Consider the following 12638-nt stretch of genomic DNA (forward strand, 5'->3'; position numbering starts at 1 on the left):
TGCAGGCCTGTTTATGGGGTCCATGTTTCTGGTGATAATAGATGCCCATTCCAAGTGGTTAGACGTCTACAAACTAAACTCGGCAAACACGACGGAACCGTTGAGAAACTGCGCACCTCGTTCGCAACGCATGGGATCCCAGAGATATTAGTTTCCGATAATGGTTCAGTGTTCACCAGCCTAGAGTTCACAAAATTTATGAAATCAAATGGGATCCGACACATCAAGACGGCACCTTATTACCTGGCATAAAATGGGCAAGCGGAGAGAGCAGTCCAGACGTTAAAGGCCGGGTTGAAAAAACAGCCAGCGGCCTCATTAGAGACAACTCTCAAGGTGGTTATTTGACTATAGGATCACTCCGCATGCCACCACACGAACTGCGCCAGCAGAGTTACTGATGGGCAGATGGCCCCACACGAGACTGAGCCTGTTGTTGCCAAACCCGGGAGGAAAGGTGGAAAGACACCAGGAAGCCCAATGCAGGGGCCATAACAACACTCGCCGAGAGAGACACTTTGAAGCAGGGGAGAGAGTTTGGGTCAGAAATTTTGCAAATGGACCCGCCTGGGTAACCGGAACAGTCGAGTCCAGGACCGGACCGGTATCCTACCGAGTATACATAGGCGAGGCAGTGGTAACACCTTAAGGCCCAGACCAGGTCCAGCCCTCAAGCTCTCCACCCATTCCGGAGCCAAGTCCACCCTGCAGCCCTAGGGATGAGCAGAGTCCTCCTTGACAAGCAAGTGGGGGCCTCAGGGTCTGAAATGGACACGGGACAAAGCTGCAGCGATTCCCCTACCACCTGAAGTGGACGAGGAATCAGACCTCCGGCATTCGCGGCGGAAGAGACGGGCACCTAACCGTTAGACACCGCCGACATCAGAGGCCGAGTTAGAGGATCCTGACCCGGCACTCAAGCAGAGGAAAAGACTCCTGAGGGAAGCAAACCGAGGGGATTCGGGATTCCTCGGACTTTGTGGGGGAGGAGTGTGATGACTTCAGCCAGGCTAAATGAGGTTGGCTTGCTGGAGTATGAACCACCTGATGAGTCCTAATTGATGGTTAAATCAGGGAGCATCATGCTCCCTATTTAAAGCAGGTTTGTCAGACTCCCAGCCTGCATTTAGTAGGGAACAACTGGAGAGCTGGCTGTGTACAGATGTATGGTGTAAATAAAGTAACTTGGTGACGGGACCTTCGCCTCCGTGGAGTTATTACAGTTTAATTTCTAGCATTCTGACTGTGGGAACCGTTTTAAAGAAGATGCCAAGTAATAATGCTGATCATACTGGGGAATGAGCTCGCTCGAGATAAAGTCCTGCTATGTCCAATTATGTCAGACAACTCCAGTTAAATCATAAATGTTGAAAATGTATCAAAAACATCATGAAGTACAGAATTCTGTGACTATCTGCATTCTTATGTGAAAAGTTTAGTTTCAACCAAAGCTGTGTCCAAAGCATCAAAAGCTCAGACTCCATAATTAAAAAGTCACTGAATCCTCAGGCTTATTCATTCAGAAGCCAGATGGTGAAGTAGGAAACCAGATGCCAGTCATTTTTGTAAATACTAGATTTATTTACAGAATACAACATTACATATGTCCACCTCCTTTCCCAACACCGTGTCCCAGAAGTCTCTCTTTATAAACTTTTGAGAAAACAAAAATAAATAAATCAAAAGTGAGAGGGAGTGACAGTCTCTGGTAGGGCACTGTAAAAAAAATCAATTTCAAAGAAAACTTAACTGGCTAAACCAAGGGTGATGATGCACCCCCGCCCCTCACCGGTTGCGGAAGGCCTGAGGCGTGCCAGTGGACACTGTGTACTCCCTCTCCAAAGAAAGCCAGCTCCAAATGTAGTCGCGGTAGAGAGGCAGATAGCGCGGGTAGGACGTCCCCTCAACCACCTGCTCCCTGCTCCTGTTAATGACCAACTTCGCCAGGCTCAAGAGCAAGCTTATGAGGAGGTCCTCCGCTCTCCCCACCTCTCTCCGCACAGGGTGACTGAAGATCAGGAGCGTGGGGCTGAAATGCAAGTCTGTCTTTACACTCTTTTGATTTGAACAAAAAAAATCAATAAAGCAAATGAAAATGATGGGGGTATTCCCTATTTATACACCAAAAACAAAAATAAAACAAAAGTCAATAAATGTGAGTGTGACAGTCCCTGGTCGGGTAACTCCTATTATAAACTTTTTGATTAGAATCCCCAACTTATTTACTAAAACCAATACTCAATAAATTACAAAAAAATAACAGGAGTGACAGCCCTTGGTAAGGCACTGTAACTAAAACAAATCAAAGGAAACTTAACCAACTAAATCAAAACATCTTTCCTGGTATTGATGATGCATCCCAGCCCCTACCAGTCACGGAAGGCCTGAGAAAGAGAATATCAGGATTCTTCTATAAAGTAATTAAAAATTAATTAATTAACACATAATAAAGATGGTAGGGCAGATGATATGTTACAACTGCAGAATGTTAATAGAAATGTAGTGGTAGTTGCGGATAATACAGTTGCAGGGATGGACACAGTTCTCTGCAGCCAAGAGAGGAGTCCAGACAGCTCTGTTGTTTGTCCAGTGCCAGGATTCAAGACATCACTCTATTCTGGAGAGAAATTTACAATGAGGAGGAGGAGGATCTCGCGGTTGTGGTCCACATAGGTAGCAATGGCATAAGTAGAACGAGGAAAGCGGTTCTGCTGTGGGAGTATGAGCAGCTGGGGCTAAATTGAAAAGCACAATCTCAAAGGTAATTATCTTTGGATTACTACCTAAGCCACAAGTTAATTGGCATTGGGGAAATCAGGCTAGAAAGTTAAATATGTGGTTCAAAGATTGGCATGGGAAAAATGGGTTTTGATTCATGTGGCACTGGCAGAAGTATTGGGGGAAGAGGGAGCTGTACAGTTGCAATGGTCTTCACTTGAACCATGCTGAGATGAGTGTTCAGGTGAGTCATATAACTAGGGTGGTAGAGAGAGCTTTAAACTAAATAATACGGCAAAATATCAAGCTTGGGATAAATTATAAAGAGAACACAAGGCAAGTGAGCAAGGTAGAAATAACGGAAATGGTGATCTGAAAGAGGCAGAGTCTACAAACCTAAGAATGCACCAACAAATGAGGCTAGAGGTTACAAAAATAATAAAAAGGCAGAACCAAAGGTTTTATATTTGAATGCATTTGTAAAAAAAAGATGAACTGAGAGTATAAATAGAAATAAATACATATGATCTGATAGCCATTAGAGAGACATAGTTGCATGATCAGAAAGACTGGGAACTGAATAATCATGGGTACATGACATTTAATAAGGACAGGAAACTAGGAAAAGATGGAGGGGAAACTCTGTTAATTAAGGATTACATCAGTACAATAGACAGAAATGATCTTAGTTCTGTACATCTAGATGTAGAATCAGTTTGGGTAGAGATGAGAAATAGTAAAGATAAGAAGTCACTTGTGGGAGTGGTTTATATGTCCCCTTAAAATAACGACACTGTAGAAAGGGGTATACAGGAAGAAATAATGGAGCCTTGTGAAAAACATACTGCAATAATCATGGGTGATATTAATCTACATATAGAATGGACAAATCAGATTGGCAAAGGTAGCTTGAATGACGAGTTCATAAGGATGGTTTCGGGATAGTTTCTTAGAGCAGCACATTTTAGCACCAACCAGAGAGCAGGCTATACTAAATCTGATAATGTCCAATGAAGCAGGATTAATTAATGACCTCATAGTGAAGACTACCCCCCGCCCCCCTCCCAGGTAACATTGATTATAATATGAATGAATTTCACATTAAGTTTGAGGGAAAGAGGAATGGATCTAGGACTCGTGTTTTAAACTTAAATAATGTCAATTATGAGGGGACGAAAGCACAGCTGGCAAAAGTAACCTGGTAAATTAGGTTAAGGGATAGGTCAGCAGAGATAAATTGGCAGACATTTAAGGAGATATTTCAGAACATTCAGAAAACATACTCTGCAAGGGGAGGAGGACACATCATCTGTGGCTAATTAAAGAAGTTAAAGATGGTACTTGACTGTTAGAAAAAATGTATCATTTTGCAAAGATGAATAGCAGGTCAGAAGATTGGACAGAATATAAAGAACAGCAAAGAATGGCTAAAAGATTAATAAGGACGGAAAATTAAAGTGTGAGAGAAAGATAGCTAGAGATATAAAAACAGATATTAAGAGTTTCTACAGGTATTTAAAAAGGAAAGGAATAAGTAAAGTGAGTGCTGGACCTCTAAAAATTTAGAATGGGGAATTAATAATAGAAATAAAGAAATGGCAGATGAACTCAACAGATATTTTGCATCTGTCTTCAGTGTAGAGGATATAAATAATATTCCAGAAATAATTGTGAATCAGGAGGTGAAAAGAAGGGAGGAATTTAAAACAATTATAATCACCAGGGAAAGGGTACTAAGAAAATTATTAGAACTAAAAACTGACAATTCTCCAGGTCCTGATGGACTTCATCCTCAGGTCTTAAAAAAAGAGGCTGCTGAGAAAGTAGATGCATTGGTTTTTATTTTCCAAATTTCCCTAAATTTCAGAAAGAAAGCTCCTAACAGATTGGAAAACAGAGAGTATGACTCCACTATTCAACAGAGAAGGGAGTGAAAAAGCAGGAAATTACAGGTCAGTTAGCTGAATATTTGGTCCATTGAAGGTTGCTGTAAGTTATTATTAAGGAGGTTAAAGCAGGACACTTAGAAAATTGCAGTGCAATCAGACTGACAGATTCAACACAGTTTTGTGAATGTTTGACTTTATTGGAGTTCTTTGATGAAATAATAAGCAACCTGGATATAGGGGAATAGATGTGATATACTTGGATTTCCAAAAGGCAGGGTGCCACATCAAAGGTTACTACACAAAATAAGAGCTCATGGTGAAGGGCATAATAAATTAGCATGGATAGAGGATTGGCTAGCTAACAGGAAGCAAAGTAGGCATAAAGAGGTCATTTTTGAATTGGCAAGATGTAATAATTTATCTCAATGATTTGGATGAAGGGCCCGAATGTATGGCTGATACATTTGCTGATGACACAAAGATAGGTAGAAAGTAAGTTGTGACAAAGACATAAAGAATCTGCAAAGGGGCATAGATATATTAAATGAATGGGCAGATGGAGTATAATGTGGGAAAATGTGAACTTGTCCATTTTGGCAGGAAGAATAGAAAATAAGCACATTACTTAAATGGAAAGAGATTGTAGAACTCTGAGGGACAGAGTGATTTGGGTAGCATGGTAATGAATCAGGAAAGTTAGCATGCAGGTACAATAAGTAATTAGGAAGGCAAGTGGAATGTTGTTGTATATTGCAAGGGGAATAGAATATAAAAGTGGGGATATTTTATGACAGTTGTACAGGAGGTTGGTGAGATCACATCTAGAGTACTGAGTACAGTTTTGGTTTCCTTATTGAAGAAAGGATTTAAGTGCATTGGAAATAGTTCAGAGAAGATTCATTTGACTGATACCTGAAATGGGAGGATTATCTTACCAGGAAGGGTTGGACAGGCTGAGCCTGTCCATTGGAGTATAGAAGGTTGAAAGGTGATCCTGATTGGACTTGACAGCGTGGATGCTGAAAGGATGTTTCGCTTTGTGGGAGAGACTAAAACTAAGGGACACAGCTTAAAAATAAGTTAAAAGTTAAAAGAGGTCTTCCATTTAAGACAGAGAAGAAAATAAATGTTTTCTCTCAAAGGGCCAAGAATCTTTGAAATTCTCTTCCACAGAGAGTGGCGGAGGTAGGGTCAATGGATATTTTTAAGGCAGAGGTATAAAGATTCTTGACTAACAAGGGAATCAAGGTTATTTGGGGGTAGGCAGAATGTGGATTTGAAACCACAATCAGATCAGGCGTGATCTTACTGAATGGCAGAGCAAGCTTGAGGGGCCAAAAGGCCTACTCCTGATCCTAACTGATATGTTCAAATGACTGCCCATTGATGTGACTTTACAAATATTCTTAAAGAAGGGATGCGGAACCAAAACCGTACATTTAAACAGGAGAACAATTCAGTTGTTTGGCTGGCTGAAACTTTCTTTACCGACCTGGACACTAAAAAAACCAACAACCATGAAATGAATGGAAATCCCGAGTTAAAACCTGAGCAAAGTAGTGTACAAACTGTGTTTAAAAGTCAACACCCTTCGTGAATGTAACATAGAATTCTAAATAAGCCACATGAAGTGGAATAGTGACCAAGGATTTTGTCTCAATTTAGAGCTTACACCAATAAAATTTGAAAATAACAAAGATGGTCAATAAGAGACAGTGTGGCTATTGACAAAATTTCTCAGAATGAACCAACTGTGTCATCTTTTAATCAAAGATACCAGAAAACTTTACAAACTGTGCAAAGTGAGTAAGGTGATATTTTGCTGTGCATAACAGAAGGCAAAGCCACTAGCAGTAAAGCAAATTCACATTTATATGAGAGAAATAAAAGACGTACACAAACTGAACTGTAAATTTGAATTGTCACATTGAATTGGTAGTAATGGATTAATCCATGTAAGAATGTGATGTGGATTGTGTAATGGTGAAATGTGAAAACAAGGGAGAGAATATTACCTGTCTTATATGTGGTAAGTTAATTTATAAATTATTTACAACGTTACATTTTGATGGTGTTATCACCTCAATGATAATTTTTAATCTTTTAGGGCACGTGTTACAAATATGAAGTTTATAAGATAGTTAGGTTTTGGGACTGTATCTTCAACTTAGGGTAAAATGAAGGAATGAATGGAGTCATGTGACCTGTTCTGAATTTTGCCCAACAATAAGGTTGGGTGGTTTGGTAGCAGAAGTTTAAAGGAGGAAGAAGATAGGAGATATTCACACCAATAGATATTGGAAAGAGCAACTTGTTAATTTTGGTAAACCATTTGGCTTCATACCTCACAGGAAGATGTTAGGAATGTCAGGTTTTGTAAATGGATATATATTTATATAATTTCAAGATTAATGGAGTCGTTGGTCTAAAACGTAAAATAATTAGCATTTCTACCTCAATACAGGGTCTATATGATTTACATTGCCTTGAAGATGGGTTTTAGAAGGGAGAGGTCCAGAGGAGAGGTCCACTGTAGAATTGGGTTGCTGGTTTCTTAAGATATCCCTGAATGTCACCAACACGGTGAGTCTGCAAACATCTGAGAGAGAGAGCACAGAGATAGAGGCAGCTAGTCTCTATAGTTCACCACGCAGAATGCAGGTGGGAGCTCACACTCAGATTGAAGAGACCAAATTGGTGAAGATTTAAACAAGGCTGGAAGATTCGCTTCACTTTGGACTAGAGGGAGCAATCTCCATGTTGACCCTCACTGGGAAAGTCAGTTAGGGAATTAGAAAATGAAATAGACAGCAAGCCATCAAGAGTTGAGAGCAGCTTTGGGCTGGTTCCTGGAGAATAAAAGGACAGAGTTAAAAAGTATAATTGTGTAGGGGAACCTTTGTCCATTTTAAAAGTTAAATGGGGAATCTTTTCTGTATTTTAGAGTATAAGTTGCCTATTGAATATGATTTCGACAATGTTGCTTTAGTTTGTTTATTTCAGTAGAGGTTTTAAAACCTGAAATCTTATCGTGTAATCCTTCTTGTCAAACAAAGAAATTCAAATATCTCTTTAAAGGCTATCGGTCTCCAGGAATCATAACATTCTATATTCAATCTCAAAGTAACACTTGTAATGAGAGTTCCTAACTTACCTCATCCAATTGGCTTTGGTCTCATCTGTGCCATCAATGGACTTATATGTGTTATTCTTGCCAAGTATCTAAATTAACAAAACAAAATTTGATCAATACACAGCTGAGGTTTCAACTGTTAAAGTCACAGACCTGCAAAAAACCAATCATTAACAGTTTTAGACAAATTTCCCCTTGTTCCTTTAGATTTTTTGAAAAAATTCTAGGAATAAAAAATAAGTAGTTGTCAAGAAGTCAATCCGTTATAGTTAAGCAAATTACGACATTAAAAAATGAGTTAAGACACAAACATTTTGACATCAGTTATCAAGTTCTTCCCAAGAGCCAACTGGAAGAATGAGAAATACTATTTGTATAGAAGCATGAAAAGGGCATTCAGTCCTCCAGACTTCGTCCGCCTTTCGGCTGGATTCTAGATCATCTGCATCTTAATTACATGCAGCTGTCTTGGTATCATAACCCATGTACGATCTTGTATAACAAAATTGTATAACAAAATATAAATCTCAGTTTTGACATTTTTGATTTATCTCCACAGCCTCCGCTTTTAGGTATAGGAATGTTCCAGATTCCCAGGAGCCTGTGAGAAGAAATACTTTCTAGCACCGTGGACTCTTGTTATAAAAGCTGAGATCAGCTGCCTCTATTGCTTCCCTCCCTTCCCTTAGCCCACCAGGCCCAACTTCCTCTTAAGGATCCCCCTGCCCTAACCCCAAATTCACATCTTTCTCTAGTTTCTCTTCCATCTCCCCATATGCCCTCTCCAACAAGCTCATCCTGTTGTTGAGACCACCTTTTGCTCTCTACAGCCTATTCCCACTAAACCTGACCACCCAATTTCTCTTCCTGGTTCCTATGTTAGCTGATATTATTAGCAGTTCTCTTGCCTTGGGTCCGGTCCTCCTCTCAGTCACCCCTTTCCTCAAAATTCCCCTTGATCTCTCCATCCTTGTTAACTGCTATCCAACCTACAATTTCTCTTTCCTCTTCAAAGTTCTTGAACACTTTTGGTCACCTAGTTACAGGAAGGATGTAAATAAGGTTGAAAGAGTGCAGAGAAGGTTCACAAGGATGTTGCCGGGACTTGAGAAGCTGAGTTACAGAGAGAGATTGAATAGGTTGGGACTTTATTCCCTGGAGCGTAGAAGATTGAGGGGAGATTTGATAGAGGTATATAAGATTTTGATGGGTATAGATAGAGTGAATGCAAGCAGGCTTTTTCCGCTGAGGCTAGGGGAGAAAAAGACCAGAGGGCATGGGTTAAGGGTGAAAGGAGAAAAGTTTAAAGGGAATATTAGGGGGGGCTTCTTCACGCAGAGTGGTGGGAGTGTGGAATGAGCTGCCGGATAAAGTGGTAAATGCGGGGTCACTTTTAACATTTAAGAAAAACTTGGAAGGGTTCATGGATGAGAGGGGTGTGGAGGGATATGGTCCAAGTGCAGGTCAGTGGGACTAGGCAAAAAATGGTTCGGCACAGACAAGAAGGGCCAAAAGGCCTGTTTCTGAGCTGTAATTTTCTATGGTTCTACTTTGTCACCTCCATCTTTCTGGAACTTCATGTTTAATCCCTCTGATTAAGTTTTACCTTCTGCTACAGTACCAAAACAGCTTTTTAACCACTCTAGTTTACTGTAACAAAGGTAAATTATGCCTCCTCATCCTTCTCAGATGGTCTGCAGACCTTGACATGGTTGATCATGAAATTCTGTTCCAACACCTCTCCACCGTCACCCAGCAGGGTTCAACTGTGCCTGCCCAGTAACATCTTACCTATGCAGTCATAATCAGAGAATCACTTTCAGTGGCTTCTCTTCCCATTCCCACATGGTCACCTCTGGTGTCACCCAAGGAGAGCCTTAGCTCCCCTCTTATTTATCATTTACCTGCTGCTCCTCGACAGCATCATCTGGAAACAGCATCAATTCTGCACATATGCTGAAAATATCCAGATCTTTCTCACCAATTTTGACCTCCTCACCCCCACCACTGTCACTAAACTTTAAAACTACTGGTTCAATATCCAGTACTGCTTGAGCAAAAATTGTCTCCAACTAAATACTGGGAAGACAGAAGCCACTGCTTTCAGTCTCCGTTGTTCGATTCTAGAAAGCAAAGTGGTGAAGAAAAGAACTGGAGTCCAATGTATAATACACTTTGTAGGCATTTATTTAGAGAGATACAGATTATAAACGTGCACTTACAAAACCAAACGTTTCAATCTGCTCCTGTATTTCTGACCTCATGTGAATCCTCAGTTAATACTCACCATATGAATATAATTAAATAACAATACAATTGTGAGGACTTGAGGAAGAGAAGCAAAGAAATACACAATAATTTGTAGTATTTTGAGAAGTCTAGAGGAACAGAGCAACATGGGAGTGTATGTCTATAAATCCCAAAAGGTAACAGGACAAGGCAGTCAAGAGGGGAGGCAATGGCCTAGTGGTATTATTGCTGGACTATTAATCCAGAAATTCAGTGAATGTTCTGGGGACTTGGGTTTGAATCCCACCACGACAGATGGTGAAATTTGAACTCAATAAAAAAAAATCTAGTATTAAGAATCTACTGATGACCACAAAACTATTGTCGATTATCAGAAAAACTCATCTGGTTCACTAATGTCCTTTAGGGAAGGAAATCTGTCATCCTTAACCGGTCTGGCCTACATGTGACTTCAGAGCCATAGCAATGTGGTTGACTCTCAACTGCCCTCTGAATAAGGGCAACTAGGGATGGGCAATAAATGCTAGCCAGTCAGTGGCGCCCATGTCCCACGAATGAATAAAGAAAAAGAGGACATACAGGAAATGTTTCATAGAATTCCTACAGCATCCAACAAGTTTGTAACGACTCTCTGACAGAGTATCCTACCCAGTCCCTCTCCTTGCCCTATCCCTGTGATCTCATGTATTCACCCTGCTAATCTCCCTAACCTATTCATTTTGGGATACTAAGGGGCAATTAACAATGGCCAATCCACCTAATCTGCGCATCTTTGGACTTTATTATCTTTCTTTATATATCTTTCTTTATTAGCCAAGGCATCGAGCATAAAAACAGAGGTTATGGTGGAATTGTATAAAACTATGAACGAGTTAGACCACAGCTGGAGTATTACATACAGTTCTGGTCACCACATTACAGGAAGGATGCGATCATAATAGAGATGGTTCTGAGAAAGTTTATGAGAATGTTGCCTGGAATTGAGAATTTTAGTTACAAGAAAAGATTGCATACGCTGTGGGTGTTTTCTTTGTGACACAGGAGGCCATGGGAAGATTTAATGAGGTCTATAAAATTCTATTTCTATTGATAATGAGGTCAATAACCAGGGACATAGATTTAAAGTAATTGGTAGAAGGATTAGAGTGGAGGTGAGGAGTATTTTTCTCACTCCAGGATGGTGGGTACTTAGAACTCACTGCCTGAAAAGATGGTTAAAAAAGTAACCCTATCATATTTTTTAAAAAACATGGATATGCACTCAAGGTGCCAAAACCTGCAGGGTTGCCCACCAAGAGCTGAAATCGAGATTTGACTGGATAGCTCTTTTTCAACTGGCATGGACACAATGAACCGAATGGCCTCCTTCAGTACCAAACCTGTATGTTTCTACATTAACAATCGTCATAAACTCTGTTCCCTTGCCACCAGCACCATACCAGTCCCTGGCAACTATTTGAGACTGAACAAGACTGTTTGCAAACTCAGTGGATAGTTGACACAAAGATGAGCTTCCTGCCACATTTCAGCACATCACTAGGACTGCCTTTATCCATCTCTGTAACATCACCCAACTCCCATCTTGCTTCAGCTCAACTGCTGATGAAATCCTCATTATGGTCTTTGTTATCTCTAGACTTAATTATTCCAGTGCGCTCATGGATGATCTCCCTCCCACATTTTACCCTCCACAAGTTTGAGGTAATTCAAATATCTGCTACACATATCCTAACTTGCACCACGTCCCGCTTACCAATCGTTCCTAACCTCACCGACCTATATCGGCTCCCAGTTAAGTAATGTCTCAATTTTAAAATTCTTTCCCTGTTTTCAAATACCTTCATGGCTTAGCTGCTCCATATATCTGTAATTTCCTCCATCCTACAATCCCCAGTGATATCTGCACTCTGCCAATTCTGGCCTCATGAACATTCCCAATTTTAATTGCTCCATCATTGATAGCCAAGCTTTCAGCTGCCAAGGTCCTAAAGTCTGGACTTCTCTTTCCTTATTTAGGATGCTCCTTAAAACTTACCGCTTTTATCAAACTTTTGGTCATCTGACTTACTATTTCCTGATGTGTTTTGTGTCAAATTTTGTGACATGATGCTCCTGTAAAGCATCTTGGGAGGATCTATTATAAGATAGATGCCATATAAATGAATGTTATAATTGTTGTTATTAGAGTTTTTGAGAATGTAACTAATAGGGTAGATAATAGATGTAGGAGATTTGAATTTTCCAAAAACACATTTGATAAGATGCTACATAAAATGTTAAAACACAAGATAAGACTCATGTAGTAGGGCCTACTCATGGATGGGGGATTGGCTAACAGAAGAAGCAGAGGGTAGAGAGTAGGGTGTAAACTGGTCTAGATTTTATTTTAGTAGAGTTTAGTGTGCTTCCTTCACTTGGCCATTTTGTACTAATGTGAGCAGATGTTGTTAATCTGTTTTAACAAGCTAACTTAATGTAGAACTATGAAGTAGTCACCGACTAGCAACAGATGATTTTATTGGAAAGAAGTACCTCAATTAACTTATAATTAGCTGTATTTGAAGGATAGGTATCAAATAAGTCAATCTTTTGTATTTTTTCTTATTTTTCTATTTCCACATTAACATCCCTATGTAAGGATTAAAAGT

The 12638-nt window shown here is 40.0% G+C and overlaps 1 protein-coding gene across 5 annotated transcripts in view; it reads right to left on the minus strand.

Annotated features, from left to right (window-relative positions):
• Nucleotides 1–12638, minus strand: part of prdm11 (PR domain containing 11) — a 176216-nt gene that overhangs the window by 118138 nt on the left and 45440 nt on the right. For all 5 annotated transcript variants that reach the window (XM_078220400.1, XM_078220398.1, XM_078220395.1 and 2 more), the window contains one exon: nt 7762–7829. In XM_078220400.1, coding sequence (XP_078076526.1) covers nt 7762–7829 — 68 coding nt within the window. The remainder of the gene's footprint in view (nt 1–7761; nt 7830–12638) is intronic.

The sequence above is a fragment of the Mustelus asterias genome, chromosome 9 (assembly GCF_964213995.1).
Source record: "Mustelus asterias chromosome 9, sMusAst1.hap1.1, whole genome shotgun sequence".
NCBI classification, from domain to species: domain Eukaryota; kingdom Metazoa; phylum Chordata; class Chondrichthyes; order Carcharhiniformes; family Triakidae; genus Mustelus; species Mustelus asterias.